Genomic DNA, 26,043 nt, shown 5'->3' with positions numbered 1-26,043 from the left:
GGGCACCGTGGGCATCTGGTCCCAACTCCAGAATGAGAAGGCAGAGCGCTCTTCAGGCTGCCCAGGGGGATCTCAGGAGGGAGCAGCCGGGCCTCAGCGGTCCCGGGGTCTCTAGGTGACGCGTCTCCACCGACCACAGGCTGCGAGGAGCCCTTGCTCCTGGGTCTCTGCTCCAGGCCCCGGACAGCAGCCAGGTGCCTGCCCCCTCCCCAGCCCCCAGCGTGGTGCCAGGGCCTCCGCAGGACGTGGAGGGGGGAGCACGGGGTGGACGGAGGGCCAGGCCTGGGCAGCTGCCACACTCAATGCCCCCTCCCCAGCCCCCAGCGTGGTGCCAGGGCCTCCGCAGGACGTGGGTGGGGGCAGGGGGTGGACGGAGGGCCAGGCCTGGGCAGCTGCCATGCTCAATGCCCCCGTCTCCAGTGACGCCGTCCACTGCCGTTATGGTCTGGAGCTCTGGAGGGGTTCTGGCTACCCCGACCCGAGCAATGGTTCCGAGACCCTGCCGCGGAGGGCAGAGGCCAGGGCCTGGCTGCGAGCACCAGGGCCACCGCCGGGCAGCCATGCGGCCGGCCCTCGGCCACACCACCCTAAATATGCCGACCACTTCTGCGCTTGGACACCAAGCAGGGTCGGGCCTGAGTGGGAGAAATGCCACAGGCTGGCCCAGACGTGAGGTTCTATGAGCCCCGTTTCCTAAACCTCAGAGACCATCACAAAGTTAAAACACAATTTAATTTACTCATTTATAAATACTGTTGTGTTTACAGGCATCATACAGACGTGAATATTATTATTCCCAAACTTCCAAACACAGAATACTTAATAATACTATATAACAACAACCAGTAAAACAAAACCATTCACCTCAGGGTTGAAAGGCCACTCAAAGTTGCATAAAAATACATTCAGCTCACGAAGTGCATCCGGCTCCTCCCTGAACGCCGTCCCCCAGGAGTGTGTACACGGAGGTGCTGTCTTGGAGGGGAGTCGGGGGGTGAGGTGATGGGCGGGGGCGTGGGGACCCCGGGGAGGCTCACAGATGCGCTCCACCCAGCCGGTCACGGCAGAGGAGCCGGAGGGGGACGACAGGGGCCGTGGAGTAACAGCCTGAGGCAGAGCCTCTTCTCGCGGCGGGTTGCGGGGGACGCAGTCTCCCCCCCTCCCGCAGCCCGCCTCCAGGGGGCCTGGCTCGAGGCCTGTCCCCCCTCCCAGGACGGCAGGTGGGGTGGCGGGAAGGGGCGGGGCAGCACCCTGGTTGGGCCTCTGAGGCCACCGCGGCGCCTCCCGCTGGGAGCAGGGCTGCCCCGGGCCCCCAACAGGCCAGGCCTCCCCCCAAGGGCATGTGCACAGCCAGGGAGCTTTGCAACCCAAGTTGGGGCAACTCGCGGAAAACCCCCCTCCTCTGAGCACCACGGGCTCCGAGTGAGAAAAGCAAAGCCTGAGTGTGAGGAAGATGAGGGCGCGGGAGGGTGGAAGGCGCGTCTATTCTGGAAGGACACGGGCGCATCCCGAGGCCACCTTAAGGGGCCACCCAGGGCCAAGCTCTCTCTGGAGTCCCTGCCTGCCAGCGAGCAGAGGAGCTCGAGACGTCGAGCGACGTCTCTGAGCAGCGAACACGCTACACGCAGGCTGGAAGCAAGAGTGACCCCCGAGCGCAGCGCCCCAGAGGGCACCAGACCCCGGTGGCTTCTGTCTGCAGTCTTCTCCCCAACCTGCAGTCCGGCCCGCCCTCCCGGGCGGCAGCAACACCTCTGTCTGGCTTTTCCTCGCCCCAGAGCCTGCTCACTCCCCAGGAGCTGCGACAGTGACAGCTCCCAGGCCCCAGGGAGTCGGAGCACCGGCGACAGACGCAGTCCTTGAAGGGGGCCGCACGCTCCGTCCTGCAGCTCTGCTCTGGGCAGGGACCTCGGCCTGGGACAGCCCTGGTCCAGCCCTGACGGCCCCACAGGACTGAGGCTGGTTCCCATCCAGGAAGGTCCTCTGCCTGCTTAAGGCAGAGCTACTAAGATGGGGCGGCGGCTGGGGAGAAACGCGGCTCAAGATCACCAGGAGCCGCACCCCCTCCCCTGAGGGCCGCTAGTCCAGAGGCTCACCCGGCCACCAGGAGGGACAGACACTGCCCTCCACACCGAGTTCACTTTCCTGCTTAAACACACACACAGTTTGAATGGAGAAGAAAACAAGAATTTATGAAGTTAAAATGAGCAAAATCTGAGTGTGAGAAATAACCTGGTCTCCTTAGGAATCAAAAACATCAGACTCTCGGGTCTAGAAGAGACCCGACTCCAGCCCAGTCCAGCCCCTTCACAGACGGCGGCATGGCTGCCCGGGGCAGGTGCAGCCCCAGGGCCCTGACGCCCGACCCTATCCTTCCAGCCGCCTCCTCCTGCTGCGCCCCTGCCTTCTCCGTGCCCGAGGACTCACCTCCCAGGTGCTGGCACCTGCCCTGAAGCTCAGCGTGGGGACAGTGCTCGGTACTGACCCCTGGGCCCTGAGCGGGAGGACCGCCTACACCCGCCCCGTCCAGAGGCAGGGTGCCAGGGGCTCCCCCGCCGGGTGGAGCTGGGCCCTCCTTGCTGGCTGGGCTGTGCCGTCTCGAGGCTTTCCCTTGGAGGCACACGGGCTGGGGCTTCCCGTACTGTCTCCACTGCCTCGCACCCGCAGCAGCGTCCACCCGCTGGGCCCCCTGCACCAGCAGCCTGGCTGAAATCCTGATGTCTGTCTGTCCATCTGGGCGGGAGAGGCTGTACCGGGCTTTGAACCGGAGGCGGAAACGGGCTGTTCGGTCACCCTGGCAGCTCACACACTCAGGCAGGGGCAGGGGCCACTCCGACAGCCCAGACCTCTCCCTGAGGCAGGGGGGCGGGGGCCCAGGGGAAGCTAATGCCCTGCGGGAGGAGGGGGAGACGAGGGCCCTGGTCCTCGCGTCCAGGAGCAGCGGCCTTGGGGATGGGGTGGTTAAGCGGCCGGAGGCCTGGTCATCAGGCCCAGATGTGCAGCCTCCCTGGAAAACCGCAAACCGGGGACAATGAGGACCCTCCCATCCAGGCGCCGCGGTGACGGGGCGGAGCCCCTGGCCACCACCTTACGACCTGGAGCGGATTCAGAGTCTTTTAGAGTGAGCTACGTAAGACAGTGCCTGAGACCACAGCGGCCCGCACCACAGGCTCCCGCCACAGCGCCCAGCCTCCGGAGCTGAGGCCTGTCTGACACACGAGGGCTGCCGGAGGTGCCCGCGGCACAGAAGGCACAGCCGGAGCCCCTCTGCAGCCCCTCTGCCCGCTCTGCCTGACGCGAGAAGGGTGGGGTGACCCCTCCCACTCAGCCTCCTTCTCCTGAGAAAGAGGCGGGGCCGTGCCAGCCCCCGTGCGTGTGCGCGGGTCAGGGGTCAGGGTCAAGGCCCCCTGCGCGGTCCCCCAGAACAAAGGGGAGACTGGAACTTCCTCTGACATGGCATTGTCCCCGGCCTGCCTGTCCCCACCGTCAGAACCCCCGGTCCTGTGCATGGGGAAGGGTCTGCACGCCCTGAGAAAGGGTTTTTGTCCCAGGAGACAGCCTTCCTGTCTGGAACTGGGACTTTGATCGATCATAGCTCTGGGTTAAGGAACACGGGGCGCTTCTGAGGGCCACGGAGGAGCTGGGGAACTCTGTCGTTTCCTTGGAAAGAAAGAGAAAGCAGAGGTAGGCGTCTGCTGACAGCTACACAGCGAATGTCAACAGCAACCCCAAAGCTGACCTGCACACGCATACCAGCCGAGAGACGAAACTCTGGCAGGAAGCACACGCTTCAGTGTTAACACCAAGGCATCACCAAGGACTCGTGACCGAACTCTGTGCTGGACCGAGGGAGCGGCCCGTCCAGGCTTCTGTCTGGAGGAGGAGGCCAGGATGGGACGAGCAGGGAGAGCAGGCCATGTGGGGACTGAGCTCGGGGCCAGGGAGCCGCCGGGTCCGCGGGGTCCCCAGCCACGCACAACAGGGCTGGCGCGTCCCAGGGGGGCCTCGGGAAGACCTCCGCTCCCACCCGGAACCTTTCTGGTTATCAGCGTCTCTCAACTTTGCAGTGATCAAGGCACAACCCCTGACGCTCCCTGACCCCGAGGTGGGGTCCCTGGACACAGCTGTGGCGGGGGGCCTTGCCCCTGCTGGAGCCTGGACTCACTTCTGCTCCTAAGCACGTGAGCGCCTCTGCCCAGACGCACACCACAGTCCCCAAGTCACCCATCCTGGAGGCTCTCGTCTCCCGTCTCCTTGTCAGGAGGACGTGACACCACTCACGCCCGCCGCCAGCAGGTCCATCCGCCCGCCCCACGCCCCTCCTAAGCCCTGACGATGCTGTTGCTTCTCTCCGGACAGGAAATCAGGTCAAGGGCACTGAGGCAGGTGGGGCGCTCAGGGCCCAGGTTTTCTGGTGAAGAAACTGCTATGATGGGGGGAGCAGGGGGTTGAGAGCCCGGCCTGGCTTCGCGGGGACTGGCCAGTGGTGAGACCAGCTGGACGGACAGCAGGGCTCGGTGCCTGTCCAGCGTCTACACCTGGGCACGCGCAGCGGCAGAGACCAAGGACGGCAAGAGTGCAGAGATGGGGGACGAGCCAGGCTACCCGCGCCCCGGGCGGGCGTTCCAACAGTCCGGCATCACCAGGAGGTCGGTAGAAAAGCCGCACCACAGGCATCACCGTGTGGACTCAGAGAAAAGTCAGCTCCCGAAAGGCAGGGCGACGGGCCCCACACGGAGCCGCCGTTACCTCGGCGTCCTGGCGTCAGAGCTCACGGGGGGTCCATGGGGGAGCGCCACACGGATGAGCGGCCGGGCAGCGGGAGGTGGGGTCTGAGGGGGCCTGGCCATCCCGAGCCGCCTCCAGACACTCAGCCGGCCGAGGGTCGCAGCGGTGCCTTGGTGGAAACTGTCTGAGCCGGGGGGGGGCCAGGAGGGGGTGCTTGGGGTGCAGCGGCAGCCGCGGGCCCTCCCTGGCAGCCCGGGCCTGGCCTACTTGGACAGCTTGCTGATGACTCTGATGAGGGCACCGTTTTCGTCTTTCAGCCTCTGGTTGTCGGACTTCAGCTCCGTCAGGACCTGCAGGGCGGAGGAAGAGGCGTGAGGCTGGTGTGGCCCCCTCAGGCCCACGCCAGGCTGCTCTGACGGTGACCAGCGCCTGCTCACAGCACTGCCTGGGCCGCAGCCCCTCCGCCCCGCGGCGGGGACACCCGCTCCCCCTCCTGAGCGAGTGACTGTTTCCTGTGCCCTCCCCGGGAGCTCTCTGCTCTGAGAAACTGGCGCAGTGCAACTGCTGGGGACACAGGAATGTTCGGAGGGCGATGGGGGAGGCGGGGGGCACAGCTCGGACCTCTGATCACACCCACAGCACAACGTACGGGTCCTGCTGCTGGAGCCCGGGGACGGGACCACTGAGGCCCCCGGGGCCGCGGCACACGCGGCCTTATCAGCCCCAACACGGGGCCGGGACTGCCGTGGGAGGCAGGGACGCTGTTCCGTCAGCCCTGGACCCTCACACCCCACTGCGCAACCTGTGAGATGAAGGGGGTAGCGGCCCCAAGCCCAGGCCGGGCACTCCCACGGGAGGCGTGGGGTCTGAGCGTCCTGACGGCCCTGCAGGGACGCGGCTGGTGAGTGAGGCGGGCTGCAGGCGCTGGTCCGAGAGAGAGAGAACGTGTTCACCACGAGGGCGACCAAAATCTCTACTCCCATCCGATCAGGGCCAAAGTCCTCTGCTCAGTCATTCAGGCCTACAGCCCCCGTTGGGCCATGTTCCCGGGGCTAATTCCAGGTCTGGCTCTGCTGGTAACACTCAGGGGCCAGTCAGATCCCTGCAAAGGATGGAACTGTTCCCTCAGCTCCTTACAGATGAAGCAGGCTAAGTCGCAGACAGACGGGTGTGGACCGCAGACAGGAAGCACTGGGACCCAGAGAACAGAGGGTGTCTGGAGCGTCAGGACGACCTCCAGGGCTGGGATACAGTCGATCTCACGTCCACAGACGTGGACAGGGGCCCACATCACTGTCCACACACAGCCCCTCACGAGAAGGCTGACACTGATGCTGCGGACACTCAGGCCGAGAGGCTGGGAGAGGCCCTCTGACATGCCCTCCCAGGCCGCCGGCAGACGCCCGGGCTGTGTTCCCACAGCGGGCTCTGGGCGGGAAGAAGCTCCACGTGGAGACAGCCGTGTCACCGCCGGCAGCTCTCCGGTCAGGTCTGAACTGCCCCCTTTGAAAACACATACAAACACGGCCTCAAGTCTTGGGAGATTCACTTTCAGGTTAAGACTCGATTCTTTGGGAAAACTAGGCCAAGGCACTGTCTCAGCCGCCCGAGCTTCTGCTGACAGCCCGGGGACCGTCGGAGAGGTCAGGAGGGGCACGAATGGACCAGGAGAGGCTGGCGCTCAGGAGGCAGAGGTCCGCCTGCCCCACACTCTCCCAGTGACCTCGGCCAAGTCACTTCCTCTGACTCGGTTCTTCCCACAAGAACAGCGACTGGTTTCTCAGTGAATGAGAACGTGTAAGAGCGGAGCTTGGCACGGGCCTGCACAGATGACCACCGGCTCTGGGTCCCCAGCCCTGCCAGCGTGGGTCTGGCCCCAACCAGGCCCGGGATCTTCTGCATCAGAGGGGGACTGAGAAAACTGGGCCCTCTTTTGGGGCCCCCAGTTCACCCCAAGTCAAATGCGGATCTCCCTGAGTGGAGCGTGGCCCTCACGCACCTTCCCAGGAGGCTGGGGGCTGCTCGGCTGGCGGGGGGCCCCAGCATGCCCGACAGGAATGGGGGGAGGGGGTTCAGACCCGGCAGGTGCTAGCTGCCAGCTACTGACCCAAAGGCACAGCAGTCAGGCAGAAAGAAGATCAGGCCTCGGTCAGGACTGATTAGATTGTTGCTGAAATTAAAAAACTCGTTTCAGAGAGTGAAACTGCACAGCAGTGAGGACCCCGCAGACCACCTTGGTGGGACACGCGCCTACGGTGAGCCGGTCTGAGGGAGAGGCTCCGAGTCCAGCGGACGCGTTTCCGGGTCCTCCGGTGACGGCTCACAGCCACCCGCCTGTGGCCCCGTCAGGGGGGGCCTGGCTGTGGGAGGGACTGCCCCAGACTCAGACCTGTGACAGGCAGGAGGGCACTGCCCCCAAGACGGGAGAAGAACGCAAGACCCAGTGTGGGAGGTGGGTGGAGAGGAGCAGGCTCAGAGCCCCTACCCAGCGCTCGCTCTGGGCAGGGCCCGGGGCCTGGTTCTTGCCCAGCTGCACATAGAACAGGCGGGGAGCTCTAGACACCCCGGACCTCAGACTCGGAGGCTGACCAGCACGTGGGGACCAGCCCCCGGGTGTCTGGAGCCCGCAGCCCCTTGGTCACAGTCACCCCAGGCCCAACCTGACTGCTCCAGGGAACAGGCTGCACTGGGGTCACAGCTGACCGAGAGCCCGACCTCCCCCTAGAAACCCCTAGAAACTGCCTGTGTGTGGTGCTCACACACAGACCAGGGCCTGCACGAACCTGCATGGCTGCCCTGAGGGAAGAGTCTCAACAGGGCCCAGGCCAGGCCCCTGCCCTGTGCCTGCAGACCACCAACCTTCCCAGACCCCACAGGCTTAGGCTCTGGGGACGAGTGCAGAGCCCGGGGCGACAACACAGGGAACGTGCCTGGAGCGGAGGGGGGGGAGGGGCGGGGCTAGAGCCCCTGGGGGTCCGAGCCCTCGACGGCCTCCGAGAGTCTGGCCACAACCCGGGTCAGAGCCCTGTTCTCAGCCTGCAGCTGCTCGTTCATGCGCTTCAAGGTCTGAATCTGTTTTAGCTGGTGGAGGTTCTGCAGACAGTCAGACACAGACGGACGGACAGACAGGACAGGCCAGAGAAGAGAAAAGTGGGACAAAGAAGTCACATGACTTTGTGTTTCTGCTTTTAGTCTGCACGCAAGGAAGGAAAGGAGAGGCGGAAGGCGGTGGGTGGGCCGGTGGGGCTGAGGGCCGGGGGTCCGGGCTGCCCCGCTCTGCCCTCCTCACGTCCTCCCCGGAACTTGGCTCCTGACTCCCATTTCTTTGCTCTCTGGGTCCTCATTACCTCACTTATGTTTCATTTTAAATGGAGTGAGGCCTGTGGGAGCCACACCTTCAGCAGGCCCCGACCTTCCCTGGACACGCTGGCCCCAGCAAGGCCTCCTCTGCTGCCCGGAAGCCCGGGTGGAGACCTGCCCCCTGCCCCGGGTCACTCCCAGGAGGCTGGGAGCACGGCCACAGACAGGCCCCTCCCAGGGCCACGGCTGTGCCTGAGGCTGGGGCCTCATCTCAGAAAGCGGACGAGTGATCGACGCCAGGCCCGTCCAGCGGTCACCCGGGACAGTGCGGCGGACGGGACGGGAGCGCGCCCATGGCCGTCCCGGAAAGGACTACAGCCAGCGGTAAACAGGATCCTGCCCGGACCAGTCCTTCCCACTGGGCCTCTGAGACTGGACCTGAGACCGCCAGCTCTGGGAGGGAGAAAACGGTCTCGCTGCGAGAATGGACTCCACAGATGGAGACGACGACCTGGGGGTTACGTGACTACAGACAGGTCGCCAGGCAGCAGAGGAGGGTCTTTTCTGCCCACGTAGAGGGGAAGGACAGATGGGGAAGGTGTGAGAGGCTGGCTTTTCAGGGGAGAAAGAAGAAAACAAGAGGCAGCACGAAGGGGAAACAGTGAAAAGGAGACACGCAGACAGACGGCTGGCTCTCGGCCCACAGACGGAGACTCGCCGCCGGGGAAGCGGGAGGGTGGCCCACGGTTCCCAGGAGCCCAGAAGGGCCAGTCAGGGGGTCCTCTCAGCGACGGGGTGAGAGGGGTCACGGTGCAGCGCCTGGGGCCAGGTGCAAGGACCCATGGACAGTCCACAGCGCTGCCCCTTCCCTGGGGCTGACAGGACCCGCGCTTTCAGCAATCATGGTCCCTCCATGAGGTGGTTCTTGCTTCCTAGAGTGGTGTTCCACTAGGAGAACGACTCTCAGAACCTGTGAGCACAGGCGGATCAAGGGGAAGAATGTGGCTGTGGGGGCAGGGAGGTCCGTGAGGGCAGGGCTGAGAACAGGCATGGCAGGGAGCAGCAGAGCAGGGGGCCAGGGTCAGCCAGGGACACTTCCAGAGCAGGAAAACAAAACTCCAAGAGCAGTGTCCACAGGGATGGGCTGCAGGGCCTCCCATGCCAGCGCCTGGGGGAGGAGAGGGGAAGGGAGGAGGGAGGAGGGAAGAGGGGAGGGGAGGGGTGAGGAGACGGGGGAGAGGCGAGGGGTGAGGAGATGGGGGGAAGGGTGAGGAGATGGGGAGGGGTGAGGGGTGAGGAGATGGGGGAGGGGTGAGGAGATGGGGGGAAGGGTGAGGAGACAGGGGAAGGGTGAGGAGACGGGGAGGGGTGAGGAGACAGGGGAGGGGTGAGGGGTGAGGAGATGGGGGAGGGGTGAGGAGACGGGGGAAGGGTGAGGAGACGGGGAGGGGTGAGGGGTGAGGAGATGGGGGGAAGGGTGAGGAGACGGGGGAAGGGTTAGGAGACGAGGAGGGGTGAGGAGACGGGGAGGGGTGAGGAGACGGGGGAGGGGTGAGGGGTGAGGAGATGGGGGAGGGGTGAGATGGGGGGAAGGGTGAGGAGACGGGGAGGGGTGAGGAGACAGGGAGGGGTGGGGAAACGGGGGAGGGGTGAGGGGTGAGGAGATGGGTGAGGGGTGAGGAGATGGGGGAAGGGTGAGGAGACGGGGAGGGGTGAGGGGTGAGGAGATGGGGGAGGGGTGAGGGGTGAGGAGATGGGGGGAAGGGTGAGGAGACGGGGAGGGGTGAGGGGTGAGGAGATGGGGGAGGGGTGAGGGGTGAGGAGATGGGGGAAGGGTGAGGAGAGGGGGGAAGGGTGAGGAGACAGGGGAAGGGTGAGGAGACGGGGAGGGGTGAGGCGTGAGGAGATGGGGGAAGGGGGAGGAGACACGGAGGGGGAGGGCGTGCAGGGAAGGGAGGGGAGGGGTGAGGGGGTGAGGAGACAGGGGAGGGGTGAGGAGACGGGGGAGGGGTGAGGAGATGGAGGGGGGAGGGGGTGCGGGGAAGGGAGGGGAGGGGGTGAGGAGATGGGGGAGGGGTGAGGAGATGGGGGAGGGGTGAGGAGATGGGGAGGGGTGAGGAGACGGGGAGGGGGGAGGGGGAGGAGACGGGGGAGGGGTGAGGAGATGGAGGGGGGAGGGGTGCGGGGAAGGGAGGGGAGGGGTGAGGAGACAGAGGGGGGAGGGGTGCGGGGAAGGGAGGGGAGGGGTGAGGAGACGGGGATGGGGGAGGGGTGCAGGGAGGGAAGAGGGGAGGGAGGGGAGGAGGCTGAGGCGGGGCGGCGGCTGCCCTGGCCAAGCTCTCAGGCCCATCGGGCACGCCAACCTGTACGCCCGGCGCAGGCGAGCACACAGCCCCCTCCTGCCCAGCTGCGTGCGGTTTCCCTGGGGGAGCCCAGAAACACCTACCTTTCCAAGTGAAGGCCAGAAAGGCTTGGCCACTTCACAACCGCACAGCCCCACACCCGCGGGCCAGCCCACCTCAGGGTCCCGAGTCAGGAAACTGGCCCAAGTCCCATCTGCCCTTGAGCCCCTCCTGATTCCCGGGGCTCCCTGGAGGTCACCCCTGCTCCCCGCGACCACGCCTGCAGCGCCTGAGCTTCTGTATAAATGCAACAGGGTCCCCTGGGTGCAGGCGTGACCAGGGTCTGCGACTGGCAGTGGAGAACAGGGTGGCCGCTCGTGAAACCCAGTTTCTGATCAGCACACCTACTGCCCGGGGCGCGGCAGGGCCTCGTGGAGCGCCGCCCCGCATGCCCGACCTCGATCCAGAGAGGAGGAGGCCTTGTGACGCCGCTGAGGGAACCGCAGGCCGAGGGGGGGAGACAGAGCCCCTGCCTCAGCTGCGGCCTGAGGGCTCCCACACAGGCGGGAGCGGGGCTGGTGGCTCCCCTCCGAACGCAGGCCAAGCGGACGAGATGGCAGCCTGGAGTGCATGTGGCCCAGGCTCCTGAGGGCCCTGTTTACAGGGTCCCAGCTCGGCCCATGTCCACGCTCCTCCTCAGCGCTGGCCCGTTTCCTAATGAGCACCCTGACAGCAGCCCCAGACAGTGTAACTCAAGAGCGGCAAAAACGGAGCAGCCCCCGAGCAACCAAGGCCCACTCAGCAGACCGTGCACAGACGTGCTGCCCGTGGGGGACACGCTCTGAGCGGCAGGCGGTGCGTCCAGAGAAGCCAGCAGCCGGGAAGCGCGGGCCCCACGCCCTCAGGAGAGGCGGCCCTGCCCGAAACCGCCCAGCAGCGTGGCCCGTCCACCCTGGGACGCTGAGCCTGCCGCGTGCATGGGGTGCGGCGCCTCCCGTGTGCTGAAGCCGCTCAGACCCACAGGACTCCAGGCACCAGACCTCAGGTCAGTTTTGACCTTGTCAGGCCCTGGGCAACTTTTTTCAGTAAATAACCAACCTTTTTAGGCCACAGGAACAAGGAACGGTCTCCCACAAAGGGCTCAGCTCACAGCCTGGTGCCTCTGGCTCCCGAGGAGGAAGCCTGAGTGTTTCGCACACGTGTGCAGCCCCCTCACTGTCGCCCCGACGCCCAGGTCTGATGCCGCCCTGCCCTCCGCCCTCCCCATCCTGTACCTGTGAGTGCAACTCCCAGGGCCTGAGGGCTGATGGCGGGGAAGGTCGCTGCAGGTCCCCAGACCCGCCGAACGTTCCAGGCGGAGGGCCTCAGAGTGGCCCCACCTGCACCCCGTCGTCAGGGCTGGAGCTGGAAGCCCGGCTCTGTCCTCTCATCCGGCCCCTTGGGTGAAGCCCTCAGAGGAAGCCCTCCAGGTTCAGCTCAGGTTTGCCCCAGCCAGTTAGATGTCCCCTCGGCCCAAAGGCCACGTCCATTCCGAGGGGCTGAGGGCCGAGCACAGGCTTCCCTCACCCACACTGTGCACACCCCTCACGAGCCCCCGCAGGCACGCCTCTCCATACCTTCATCTCCTCTTCCATCTCCGACATCTTCCGCTCCAGGGCCCGCCTCTCCTGTTCAACAGAGCAAGACGCTGAGCCACCGACGGACTCGGATGGCAGTCAAGAAGCCGTCCCCCCGGCCCCGCTTAGCCAGAACCCCGTGTCGTGGGAATCAAATGTAAAACTGAGCTGCTTTCCAAATTAAACACGGTAACAGGAGAGATGGGAACGTCTTTTATACCCCAGGTCAAGGCGACGCTGGGGTTCATCAGTACACCTGAATTCTCCCAACCCGAGAATGTTGACCCCCAGAAGGATCCGAGCGTGCTCGGGAGGGGTCAGCAGCTGACTGAGAAGCCCCTCCCCTCGGTCGGAGTGAGCAGGCTGTCCGCTCACGTTCCGAGTCCTTGACCTCAACCCAGGGCGCTGCCGAAAGCTCCCCTTCTGTTCAGCAAGGCGGGAGGGCCCGGGTGCTGCGGCAAGCACCCTGCGGGCAGGTGAGCCCGCACAGCGCCAGCTGCCCCGGCGATGCCAACGGCCCCCCGGACCCCTGCCCCGAGCTCAGAGGCTGCCTCGGGACCAGCCACCAAACTGCCAGGCGGAGGCAGAGAGAACGGCACCCGCTGGGAGGGCCGCGCAGAAGACGCACCCGCTTCTCCGTCTCCAGCGCCGACGCCCGGTCAGTGGTCTTGTCCTGCTTCTGTCGGCGCAAACAGAAGGAGCACAGCTGTTACCGGAGGGCTCAGGGCAGAGGGCCCGTCTCGTCCAGCGCCCACCGGCCACCCTCGGGGTGGCGGGGCTGCAGCGGTCACACAGCAGGCCCTGCACACGGTCCTGACACCACTGAGACGTACATCGCCGCCCCTCCCACTCCACGGAGTCCCCAGGGCGGGGGCGGGGGGCCCCCCTGAAACGTGACACGGCTGGGGGGGGGGGGTCAGGGACACTACTGCACAGTCACCACACACCCACACCACGTGCACATGTACACACACATACTGCATGCATACACAACACACACCCACACCACATGCACACTATATGTATACACACACAACACACACTATATGCATATACAACACACACCCACACCACATACACCAAACACAACAGACACATTACATGCATACACATGCAACACACACCCACACCACATACACATGTACACACACACACTACATGCATACACACCACACACCCACACCACATGCACACTATATGTACACACACACACTATACATGCATACACAACACACACCACACACACCCACATCACATACACGTGTACACACGCACACTACACGCACACAAATGCAACACACGCCCACACCACGTGCACATGTACACACACACAACACACCCACACAACATGCACAACACTCCCCACCACACACACGTACACACATACACCCACCACACATATACATGTGTATACACACACCCGCAAGACTACATGTACACACAACACACATCCACCACACACACTACATGCATAGTACATGTACACACATACCACACACACAATACACACACACACACAACACACACACACATAACACACACCCACATGTACACATACACGTATACATACACACAGACACATTCGCCACACACTACATACGTATTACCCATACCCCTCATAATACACACGTGTACATTCACCACACATGCATTACATGTAAACACACAACAGACATATACATCCACACACACTACATACCTACATGTATACACATACAACACATCCCACATACAACACACACTATATGTACACACACAACACATCCACATAACACACCCCCACATGTACAGTTTCACCACACACACTACATACTACACACAAACACCCCCTCACACAATACACAATACGTGTATACACACACATTCATCACATACAACACACACTATACGCACACTACACATATACACACACTACGTAATATATGTATACACACAACACCTCCACACAACATACACTACACGTACACACAGACCACACACCCACACATTTACCACACACAACACACACTACCCACTACATGTATGCACACACAACATATACCACATACCACGCACTACACACACACACACAGGCACAGAACACACATCCACCACACACCCACAAAACATACACTACATATATACACATTCACCACATACACACACACCAGACACATGACGTATATACACAACAAAGAAACAAACACACTACCTGTACACACACACACATTCACACATACAACACACTCCCACACATCCCCAGTCCATGCACACACACTACATTCACCACACACACAACACACACTAAATATACACACATTCACCACACACACCCACAACACCACACAACACACCACACAACACCCACACATCACATACACACACATTCACCACATACTCCCACACAATACACATTCATCACATGCACACCCAAATACGCATACACACGTTCATCAAATACACACAGCACCCCCACAACAGACACACACACACTTCAAGGCTGCCCGTCTCGCCCCGCACCACCCCTCTCCCTCTGTGACTCCCAGGCCAGAGGAGATGGAGCGCCTTTCTCCTGTAAAAGCCCTTCCTGCTCAGCTCCCTGTTCTGGGATGGTTTCCACGGTGGGTGGGCTGGAGTCTCTCCGGTTGCAGTCCATCCATAGACCTGCCTCTTGTGAACAGGACCTTCCTGTTTTATACACTGGGCTCAACGCTGGGTAAGATTTTGTTTGAATAGAGATGAGAACTCTACTGTGGATCACCTCTCCCTTTCCCCTTTCTTTATTCTGGCCGTGCTGGGTCCTCGTTGCTGTGCGGGCTTTTCTCCAGTTGCAGCGGGAGTGGGGTGCGGGTCCCTCACTGCGGTGGCTTCCCTCGTTGGGGAGCGCGGGCTCTAGGCTTGTGGCTCGGGCTGCAGGTTGTGGAGCACGGGCTTAGCTGCCCAGCATGCGGGACCTCTGAGGGCCAGGGATCGAACCCGTGTCCCCTGCACTGGTACGCAGATTCTTTGCCTCTGGGCCCCCAGGGAAGCCCCGACTTTTAATACATAATTTGGAGAGGGGCTAAAAAGATTCTGCCACCACAGCTAAAAAGCAGAGTGGCTTTTAAGGCTGGACGACTCAATGGAGCGTGGCGACACCCTCAGGCCCCTTCTGCTCTCAGCACTTCAGAACCAGGCAGAATTTCTTACGACCAACAGACTGTTGATGATGACAAAGTGACTGCTTATGCTGAGTGGCAGGCACAGAAACACTGAATAAATACAGCAGTCATGCTGGCGTTCTTGAGGAGGCTTCTTTTCTCAAACAGTGAAGGACTGGCCAGAACCGGCAGAGACCCGGGATTTCAGGCTCCCTTCCGAGGCTCTCACCGGCGTCTCTGAAGCGCACAGCCGTCGGCCGCTCCCTCCGTGGAGAGGCAGGAGGAAAGAAGGGGCAGGGCAGCTGCCGGTCTGCACCCTGGTCCTCCTGCCTGAGCCGGGCCGCGGGAGCCATTTCACGGCTACTTCAGCTGCACCGGGAGAGCTTACCTAGCTCACTCAGGCGAAGAACTCGTTCCGTTTGACTTGGTCTAACCCTAAGCCCTCCAAGATCGGGTGGGCCTCCTCGCGAACGCGCTGTGTGTGCATGTGGTGACTGTCTGCACACAGATGTGCGGGGCTGGTGGGGCCTCCCCCTCACTGTCCGTCGAACAGTCCATTTTTGGTAAAGAGCAGAGGCTTGGCTTGCAGCACCAGCATTTCTTCTGAATTTCAGTAACTCGTATTTGGCAAAACAAAGCATGTTCCGACACACCCAGCAAAGCAGTTGGCTAGAAAGTCCACACACTTCCCCAGGGACGAAAAGGCTGAGTTTATCTTCAAAAGCCTCCACGCAATCAGCGTCCCAGCTCGTGGGAGCGCTGTGCCTTGAAGCCAAGACCCCAGAGGTCACAGGAGGCGCTGTCGGAGCTTCTGCAGAGGAGGGAGTGGGGGGCGGGGCTCCTCACAGGACGCCCCCAGCCTCTGGCCTGCGTGGCCAGCCTGGCAGCCCCTTGAGGACAAAGTTGAAAGCCAACTTTGAAAAGCCAACCAGGCGGGGCCCTTCCAAGGTGAGGATGAAGGGCAGCTCCCAGGACAGGCTGCTTTGCACTGTGGAGCCCTCCAGAAAGCCCTCGGGGCATGCCCCCACCACGGCCCCCCGGGCGCTGGCACCCCTGCTAGCCCAGGGGGTTAGGAGGGCACTGTCCCCCCCCACATGCTCACTGCTGTCAGGTCCAGCATTTCCGTCTCTGCTTTTGGACCCCATCCTGGGGCAGAACCGACAGCCAGCTCTGGTCTCCACCTGGGCCTCCCTGGCAGACTCAAAACTCTCACCCCCAGGCTTCCAGGCGGCTTCCCACTGACCCAGCAATGACCCATGGCAGGTGAAGCCCACCTCTCATCTCTGGGGAGGGCCATCCTGACCACCTCGCTGCCGCACCCAAGTCTGGTCCTCCTCTCCCCACCTCACCTGGGCCATCTTCTCAAGCTTGGACTTCACGTCTGCCAGCTCAAGCTGGGCCTCCTGAAGTTTTGTCTTCAGCTTCTGGTTTTCGGTCAGGGCGCTCTCGTAGAGCTGGGGAGGGAGAGAGGAGTCAGGCCCCCACTGAGTGGGCAGCTGGGGACAGGTCTCCCGCTGCTGGAACCGTGAGGTCCACGGTACTGAACACAAAGATGATGCTCCCCTATCGTCAGTAACATTAATCTCCAGCAGCCGGGGACAGAGTGGACACAACACTGTGTGTGTCCGTGGTTTAAGAACCTGGTTCCCACGTGGAAGACGTGTGATGTTGGAGCCTCCTTTGTGTGTGTGTCCATTTTAGCCAAGTCCTGCCTAACAAGACAAACGTCTGGTGACCAGTTTTTCCTGGCACCTGGTGTGCGGGAAGAGTGTCGAGCTGGCCCCTTGAGCTGGGTTCTCTTCTGCAAGAAGTGAGGGAAACGAGCTGTGAAATACCACAAACCCTCAAATGAGAGGAGTTATTGACCACGACAGAGCAGCGTGGGGCTGACACCCACGGGGCTCACAAAGCAGACGGCTTTGCTCTCCCTTACACAACTCTCAGCCCTCGCTCCTTCTCGCACCTCCAAGCACCTGATTCAGGGACATTGTTACTGCACTAGAAACAGCAGCCGGCAGAGAGGGGGAGACCGAGGCGCCCTGCGGGGCTGTTCCGAGCAGGCCAGGCCGGGGTCAGAGCCCACCTTCCTGTAGTCCCGGCCGCCGCCGTCCTCCGCGTGGCTGCTCAGGGTGGCCAGGCGGGCCTCGCGGGCCTCCCGGCGGGCTCTGGCTGAGGCCCGCTCGGTGGACGCGTCGCTGCCTCCAGATTCCAGCCTGCGGGAGACACAGGGAAGAGGAAGCCGGTTCCGAGAACAGCAAGAGGCAGGGGGCGACGCTAAGGGCAGCGGACGCTTTCCCAAGAGGCGCTGAGCACCGTGGGGCCCGCCCGCGCCCAGCACGCAGTGGGCTGGGAGTCGGCGGTTTGGATGCTTGTGCCGGCTGAAATCTCAGAGCTTTTCACACTAGCTTCAGGGTGAATACCTTCCCTCGAGAGAGTGCTTTTAAAGGCAAGTTTCCTGGATCTCAGAGGCTCTTACAAAACAATTCCAACGACGTCAGAAACACGTGGGCCTGGAGCTCCAGGCTGGGGTGGGTGAGGAGGGCAGGCGAGCTCGCCGTCCACCCTCTCCTCTGGGTGCCACACAGGGGCAGCCGTGCCCGGGACGGGACTTCACAGTGTGGAGGGGCTGAACTCTCGGGGCGGACGGCGGCTTCGTTCCAGAACTGGCTGCTCCAAGAGTGGATCACGGACTGAGTGGATCCCTAACAATGTTTCTATTTTTCTGGGGCTTTGCTGTTTCCAAGCTAAAATGCAGCCCACAGAAGGCCACATACGGACTGGTCCTGCAGGGCTCGACCCTGAACCAGGATGCATGAAGGCCCGGTTCTGGAGCATCTGCCTGTGGCCCTGTCCATGGGCACCGCTCAGGGGTGGGGTGGGATCCAGGCACCAGAAGAGGCGGAGCTGGGTGAGGCACCAAGGGCCACCCTGTCCTCACAGGGATGCTAAGTCCTCCAACAACATTCTTTTTCTTCTTACGCTTAAAAAATTACCTTTTGTAAGCAGAAATCCCTTCACTGACTTTCTTGATTACAAAAGCAGTACGTGGGTGCTGAACAACTTAAGCACGGGTATCAAAGTGTCTAAACAGAAAGTGAAAAGTCACCCCAAGCCCTGCTCCATGACAATCTCTGTTAACAGTTTGGTCCATGTTCCTGCAGGATGTTAGACATGGAAGTCAAAACCGACACTTCTGTAAACAAATTCGGAGAATACTTTCTGTGTCTGCCTTCTCCTCCACTCCCCTACACCTGCTCACAACGACTGCGGGCACCCCACCACGTAAGTAAAGACAGGTTTGGCTCATTAAACAATAGATGGTTGTGGAAACTTCCTCTGTATGGCTGCGTGAGCGTTTAATCTTCTATTGAAAGGCCCACACCGTCCATGCTAAGGCACTTAGGTTGTGCCTGATTTTGCGACCCCAAGGACTGTAGCACACCAGGCTCCTCTATCCATGAGAGTCTACAAGCAGGAATACTGGAGTGGGTGGGAGGCCATTTCCTTCTCCAAGGCACACACTGACCTGTCTATAAATCTTTGTCTATTTGTTCAGGTCCTTTCTTAGCATATAATTTTAGCAGTGGAACTGTTCAGTCAAGAAGTAAATATACTGAGCATCGTACATACAGTAGGACTTTTAAAACTGACGTGAAAGTCGCTCAGTCGCGTCCAACTCTTTGCAACCCCATGGACTATACAGTCCGTGGAATTCTCCAGGCCAGAATACTACCGTGGGTGAGCCTACCCCTTCTCCAGCAGATCTTCCCAACCCAGGAATCAAACCAAGGTTTCCTGCACTGCAGGTGGATTCTTTACAAGCTGAGTTACCAGGGAAGCCTTATAACTAATGTAAGCTTCAAGAAATGTTTCCCCCACTTTATTTTTGTCTCTTTACTAGCAGAGATTTGAATTTTATGTAATTAGATGGATTCTTCCCCCACGAAGCTAGAAAGTCATGTGTGACTTCTAGGGGCTGTCGGCTGGTTCCATCAATTTTGAGCACCTCACTGTTCTAATCACTACAGTTTTATAGCATATTTTGACGTTGGCAGGGAAATTTGTTTTCATAAATGGCATTATAATGTCACAGAGTTCACAAGAAATTAACTGGAGTGAAGCGCTTCTCTCCACTAATCTGCAAAATTAATTTTCTTCTGGGTTAGATGTAAATTAGATTCACCCTCAGCTGGTTCTGAGAGAGGACACGCGAGGAAGAACGCGCGCCAGTGTGTAAATTTCAGGGTCTACCGACAGGGAAGCAACGGCTCCGTCACGAGTCGGCCCCGCCCCGCGCCTCCCTAACCACGCCCCTCCCCCTAACCACGCCCCGCCTCCCGTAATCACACCCCCACACCTCCCGCAACCACGCCCCTCCCGTAACCACGCCCCATGCCTCCCGTAACCACGCCCCGCCTCCCGTAATCACACCCCCACACCTCCCGCAACCACGCCCCCGCCCCGTAACCACGCCCCGCCTCCCTAACCACGACCCACGCCTCCCACAACCACGCCCCGCCCCCTAACCACGCCCCGCCCCTAACCACGCCCCCGCCTCCCGTCCTCAGGTTCTTCACCAGAGGGATCAGACTCGGGGACCGACGGTCTCCATTCTTTCACTTCATTCTTCAGGAAGACCAAGTCTATGCCCTTAGGTACTCGGCAAACGTTACAGAGGTCCCCTCCCCGAGCTCTGACATGCTTCTTCAAGTTTTCAGGGCTGTAGCTCACTGGACAAACTTCCCCTGGGCCCATCTGGGTACAGGGAGTGGGCTGGGGCCCCTGACCCAGAACCACGGGTCCGGCTGGCCACTCCTCTGCCCTGAGCGCCCATCAGCACCTCCCTCATGGCCCGGCTGCTTCCCGCTGAGACTGTCTATCCAGCCATCTGTCTCTAGGGACACTCACGCCCCCCGAGCCCGGGGAACCGAGGTGGAGGCAGGACGCAGCGTGACGTGGATGGAGGGGTTGTGCGGGGGGGGCGAGGAAAGGAGAAGGGAGGACACAGGAACGCTGAGGCAGGCAGTGGCACGTGCAAGCACACGCGCATTTACTCACGAGTGTGACGCGGGGGAGGCCTTACCTAGAGAGCCGTTCATGCTGCAGAAAGGAGACAAACAAGAAATCAGTGTTAGCCAGGGGCTGATGATGTTTATCATTTCCATTTACAAGTGTACTTGCCAAACCAGACACCTCAGTTTCACAGCTGGAGACGGGGTACAGCTTCGCAGGTTAAGGAAAGGCTGCTCAGCAAAGCACCCCCACCCCCGTGTCCACATGTCCAGGACTCCAAGACTTGCGGCTGGGGCGGGGGGGGGGCAGCGCGTCACGTTAAGCTGGGGTTCAGTAACCTGTGACATGACCACCAGCCCCCAACAAACGGCCCTGCGTCCCAGGACCACGCGCGCCTGTGACAGGCTGCCTCTCTGCATCTCAGCATCCCGTCTACCCATCTCCTTCCGTTCACACCCAGCCCTGCTCTCGGGGATGCCATCATCTACTCCGTGAAGGCCCAGGACCATCCCTGCTCCCCCAGGCCCCTCATGAAGGGAGAGGGGGGCAGGCAGAGGCCCCCTTGTCCCCAGGACAGTGGGAGGAACAGAGCGTGAGAAAGCGCCGAGACCTCAGAGGAAAGCAGCTCACAGGTTTCAACTGGGAGCTCAGCTGCTTACGGTCACTGCAAACACCAGTGTAACAGTATGTCTGCTTCACATTTATTTTTGATCACAGATGAACTTTACCCTCTATCTCCACTTTTTTAATAAAAGAACTCAGGCAAAAAACCAAGCAATCCTCCATTGATGTGACATATCTATTTTTGTTTTCTGAGGAGTTGTACTCCCACACCCGACCACTCGCTTGCTCCCGGCTTCTCTGAGCTCCACCCCCACAGGTGAGAGCCTCTGCCAGCAAACCGTCCCTTCTCTCCCCTGGGCAGGGCATCCGAAGAAGACAACTGCAGGACAGACAGCCTCGGGGGTTCCTGATGTCCTCTCTGTACGTGTGTGACTTCTCGAGTGAGACTTGAGCCACGTCTCCAGCTTTAAATTTTGCGGTGCAGACTGTCTCTGGTGAAGACAGAGTTTTTCTCTTCACCGAGACAGGAAATTCAGCATTCACCAGGTCTGTCTCAGCCAGTTCACCTCTCAGAGCACACGAGTCACGTCCAGGACTCGCTCCTGGCAGAGAAGGGGCAGTGACCTCCCCACTCGGGTGGGTTCCCGCCGTCATGCCCATGCGGCCCTTGGATGGGGCAGATCGCACGTGGGGACGTGGCATGGCCTCCGCAGAGGAAGCTACACGAGACACAGATGGTGGGCCAGCCCTGACACTCAGGACAGCCCACAGCTCTAAGGGGCCGCCCGGGAGGCCGGTGGGAGACACGCCGCTCCTCCACACGCGTGAGTCTCAGAAAACACAATCTGGGTACAGGCGAGGCAGCTCGGCTACACAGGCACTTCAGAGAACGCCTGGGGTTTCTAGAGACGGCGCTCTCCTTGCAGCAGAAATAAGCCTGAGGAGGCTTCTGAGAGCCTGGAGGGCAGGCGGGCCTGGAAGGGTGCGGGCTCAGCACTCAGCCCCGGCCTGGGACAGCATGGTGCTGGTGCTGAGATCGTATTCCAGAAACTACTGTTGTGCTTGGCTTCTTAATGCCCTAGATAATCTGGCGTCTAATGGAAAAACACCAGCTACATTTAGGGACAAAGAAGTCTGGGTTTCTTGATAAAAGGAGCTGTCACTCACTAAGCCCAGCTCCCTGTCACCCGGATGCTGCACCTCATTCGGAAGCGTGGGCCCGTCCCCGCGGGGAGCGCTTGGAGCAGGCTGGGAGAGCGGGCGCAGGCTTGCCTGCGAGCTGGTCAAGGACATCACAAGGGGCGGGGAAGGACGCCCAGGGTCCCCGGGGAGAAGCCAGACCCGCAGGTGAGGACAGACGTCTGGCGGCCTGTGCTCGAGTCAGGACGTCTCAGGAAGGACTCCTGGTTAGAGACCTCGCTGCTCTGCTGGCCCTGAAGACCAGCGCCGTCGGCCACGAGACGGGGCTGTGTGCTGCGTCTGGGCTGGAGGGAAACTGCTCAGTCACTCTTGCAGCCTTTATGGCCCAACCTGGGGCCTCAGCAGCAGGGATGGTGAGCCGCTCAGGAAGCAACTGAGCACAGGAAACAGTGAGGAGGACCCGGACAGCCCGTGGTGCAGACGTGCTCCCTAACCAAGAAGCTGCTCCTCCCTCCCGCACCTCCCAAATTCTCCCGTGACGACCTCACTGGCTGGGGCCTGTTTCTAATAAAAGAACGAGCTGAGGGCGCCGTGAATTCACAGGGCCGTCCTGGAACGGGACGGGGCCAGGCTGGCTTTGATTTGTGAAATGTAGTGGCTTAGAAAAATCCCCACAAAAGCTTTTAGCTTGGAGTTACTGGGAGTTCAGGAAGGTGGATAATTAAAACCAAACTCCTCTGACCAAGTTTAAAATAAAATCATGGCTCTGGAAGCCGGGCCCAAGGGAGAGAGACGGACCGCATCACGCGCCCACGCCAAGACCAGCGGGCCTGACCCCAGAGCCATGGGAAAGCCTGCTTCCGCGCTCCCTGGAGAGGACGCGGTGGGCGCCAAGCCAGCGTCTGCCTCGCACTCAGAGGAGGGCCCGCTGCACACCTGGCCACGTCCGAGAACCGTCCACGCGACGCCGAGCCTCTGAGAGCCCCTCCCCACACACAGACACGGCCTTCGGGCTCTTGGGAAGCATGCATGGATGGCCCGGGGCCTCCAGCTCTGCACAGGGCCTTCCTGAGTCAGGACTGTCCCAGCATCTGGGACTACACGTGGGGGGCGGGGAAGGAAACCGTCCCTCTGTGGTGCCCAGGCGGGGTCAGGCGCTTCCCCGAACCTGGGGGTGGGTGTCCCCAGGTCTCCGCCGTCCGTGTCGTCTGCCGTCCGTGTGGGCCAGGACCCGCCCTGCTGTGCCCCTGCTCAGGCTCCTGGAGCCCGGCTGTGCGCCTGGGCTGGTCCCGCAGCCCCCGCCTCCGACAGGGATGCGCCGCCCGTCACACTTCTCTGCTCCCCCACCGTCAGCCCGGGACTGTGCTCAGGGCTGGTGGCTGGGTCAGGCCCGCCTCGCTGAGGGCTGCGTGCCCACGACACAGTCCAGGAGCAGCACGTGAGCGTGGTCGCAGGTCCCAGCCCAGGACACCCGTTCGGGACGTTCTGGAAAGCCCCACAGTGAGAGACTCGGCCGAGCTCACCCCCGCACCCCCAGGGGCAAACGCCCCGCAACAACGCTGGTGGCATGGCACACGGGCAGGTGAGTGTCCTCCGGGCAGGGGAGTGTGGAGGCGACACTTGCAGGCAAGATCTGGCTTTTAAAAGTATTGAATTACATCTGACTCCATCGCATTCGACCCCATCTGTCTTTACCAAGTACTTACTGCACATGCAAAGTAAACCAGGGAAGTCAAGAGATTCAGGACTTACATTCAGTTTCTGGAGATATTTCTAAAAACTCTCACTGCCAGATTGTGACGCGCCTTGTGGGAGGCTCGTGGGAACGAGGTGACCGGCTGTCGGTGCACGAGCTCTGGTGCGTCTCCCCATCGGCAGAGGTCCAGCCCTGCTGCCCCTCCGCGCACGCTGGCCCACTGTTGATTCCATCCAGGCCAGCACTTTCCCGTTGTGGACATTCCCAGCTTCCGAAGAATTCCCCCACCTTTTGTGCCGTGCTTAGTCGCGGAGTCGTGTCTGACTCTGTGACCCCATGACTGTAGCCCGCAGTGCTCCTCTGGCCATGAGGCTTCTCCAGGCAAGAACACCGGAGTGGGTTGCCACGCTCTTCTCCAGGTGATCTTCCCGTTGCAGGGACCGAACGCAGGTCTCCTGCATTGCAGGCAGGTTCTTTACTGTCTGAGCCACCAGGGAAGTTCCCCAGATCTTTTGGGAGCTCACAAAATGTACTGATTGTAGAGGGAAATACACAAACATACTGAAGTTTCCCTGAAGAGCCTGGGGCAAGCCCGCTGCACTTAAACACCATCCGCAAACTGTCATGAACCCATGCACATGCCATAGCGTCCTCTCCAGGCAGCCTTCGCGGGCCAGGTGACAAGGACCAAGGACCACGAGCTCCTCCAACACATGTGGCTCCAGTCAGGGGTCCCCCGGCCCGTCCTGGGTCCGCGCGGCACGTGGACGGAGGCACACCGTCAGCATCCGCCTCCACTGCCCACTTGCTTGGCTCCTCCGTGCCCGCTGTGCCGGGCTGCTGGTCGCCAGAGGAATAAGCTCAAGCGCACCCCTGCCCTCGAGCCAGGGTTTTGATTATTTGTAGATTTCGATTATCCAGGCTAATCCCTACTTACCCTCTCTAACCCATCGGCACTTCGGGTTATTATTTGACTGTCCGAATAGTTACACTCTCTCTCTGATAACCAACCGTGGGAGGCCGACTCGAGAAGTTGAGGCTCTGACACAAAGACGCTGCTCTCACAGGGAAGCGGGCAGAGGTCAAGGCCAGGCCTCCCGGCGAGGGTGCCTGTGCTGCGGTCCAGGAAGGTGGCCAGGCTCCGGGCCGGGGCAGTGCTGGCCCCTGCATGACACATTCAGGACCAGAAACCAGAGGAAAAAAGGCCGGCTCGAGCCTTTCCTGTCTCCTGACCGTAACTCGGCTCGCCCACGGGGGATGAGGCCGAGAGAGAGCGAGAAGCCGCCTGGGCCCCTGCAACTTTCTCAAACGGGAGACGATGGCCGTGAACACAAGCTGGAGCCCCGGCCTCTCAACCCCACTGCCCTCTGCTGACCCTCCGCTCCTGGATTCTTCGGGACGGACACTCATCACCGTAACGGACAATGCGGGCCCTGGCTCCCCGCAGGAGCGGCCTGGGAGGAGCTCCTGACCACTGCTGCTCCTCCCCGGGCTGTGCTCCCCGCTGCTCCCCACGCGACGTCTGCCCTTGGTTTAAGTCACACATCTCAGTACTCTCTGCCTGTGATTTGCTCCTGAGCTTCAGACCAGCCACTTCCTATCACCCCGAGCCTCCCAAAGCACCTCTAACTGGACGCGGGGCCGTCTGGGGCGCCCGGCCTGCCTGCTGCGGGGCTATGTCCTGAAGCCCGCAGGGCATCTTCTCAGGGAGCTGCGGGTCACGCTGGGCCTGCCCCACCCACCCTCCAGGCTGAAGCACCTGCGCCTTGACCACAAGGCTCCCTCCCCCCTGCGATGACCCCTGAGTCCCCCCACCCCCGCTGAGCTGGCAGGCCCCCGGGGCAGGGAGTCCCTCCGTCTCACTCCCGGGTCTAGGATCGGCCTGTCACGCGTGGAACGGTCCCCAGGGAGGATCCACAGCAGCGCCGTGTGTCCCGGAAGCAGTCTCTGGTCTGCAAGCCTCTCCTCTGTGGCTGACCCAGCCCAGTCCACCCGGGACGCAGGTCGCTGTTCCGGGGGTGGTGGGGACCTGCTTCCATGCCGACAGGTTCTCCCACTCTTGTGAGGAAGCCTCCCTGTGAAGAGTTACTGCTGACTGGCTTTTCTTCAGTGGAATTTAAACGACCAGACCAAACCCAAAACCCCAGTGGTTTTGATTAGAGAGAAAACAACAGCTAGCAACGTGCACCTTTAGTCAGCGTCATTCACCCAGACGACGCTTCTCATCCCACGACAACAGGTTATCAGGTGGAGTCAAGACAGCATCCCAGACCAGAAGTGCCAGGTCAGGATGGTGGGAGCAGGAGAAAGTGACACCTACGGGGCTGCTCACTGTCTGCCACAGGGATGGGGGGGGCAGGGCTGGAGACTCCAGGCACAGCAGGGGGGGCAGGGCCGGAGACCCCGGGCACAGCAGGGGGGGTAGGGAGACCCCGGGCACAGCAGGGGGGCAGGGAGACCCCGGGCACAGCAGGGGGGGCAGGGCTGGAGACAGGTGCCTTGTGGGGTGGTTGCTCCCCTTTGCCTGG

The 26,043-nt window shown here is 61.4% G+C and overlaps 1 protein-coding gene across 8 annotated transcripts in view; it reads right to left on the bottom strand.

The window, feature by feature from the left end:
* Positions 1–713: 713 nt before the first annotated feature.
* The window catches only part of PPP1R12B (protein phosphatase 1 regulatory subunit 12B), a 159,935-nt gene continuing 134,605 nt past the window's right edge, over positions 714–26,043 (bottom strand). For 3 of the 8 annotated variants that reach the window (XM_081487333.1, XM_081487335.1, XM_081487336.1), the window contains 5 exons: positions 17,186–17,315; positions 16,452–16,556; positions 12,612–12,662; positions 11,984–12,034; positions 714–5,075 (listed from right to left, as the gene is read on the bottom strand). In XM_081487333.1, the coding sequence (XP_081343459.1) occupies positions 4,989–5,075; positions 11,984–12,034; positions 12,612–12,662; positions 16,452–16,556; positions 17,186–17,315 (424 nt within the window). In that variant the 3' untranslated portion in view covers positions 714–4,988. Of the gene's footprint in view, positions 5,076–7,655; positions 7,819–11,983; positions 12,035–12,611; positions 12,663–16,451; positions 16,557–17,185; positions 17,316–20,185; positions 20,203–26,043 lie in introns of all 8 variants that reach the window. The other 5 variants (XM_081487330.1, XM_081487334.1, XM_081487331.1 and 2 more) reach the window with 3 other exon arrangements.

Source organism: Giraffa tippelskirchi, chromosome 5, assembly GCF_054371585.1.
Source record: "Giraffa tippelskirchi isolate mGirTip1 chromosome 5, T2T-mGirTip1v1.2.pri, whole genome shotgun sequence".
NCBI lineage: Eukaryota > Metazoa > Chordata > Mammalia > Artiodactyla > Giraffidae > Giraffa > Giraffa tippelskirchi.
Note: the sequence above shows the minus strand (reverse complement) of the source record. Positions and strands in the feature narration are given on the sequence as shown.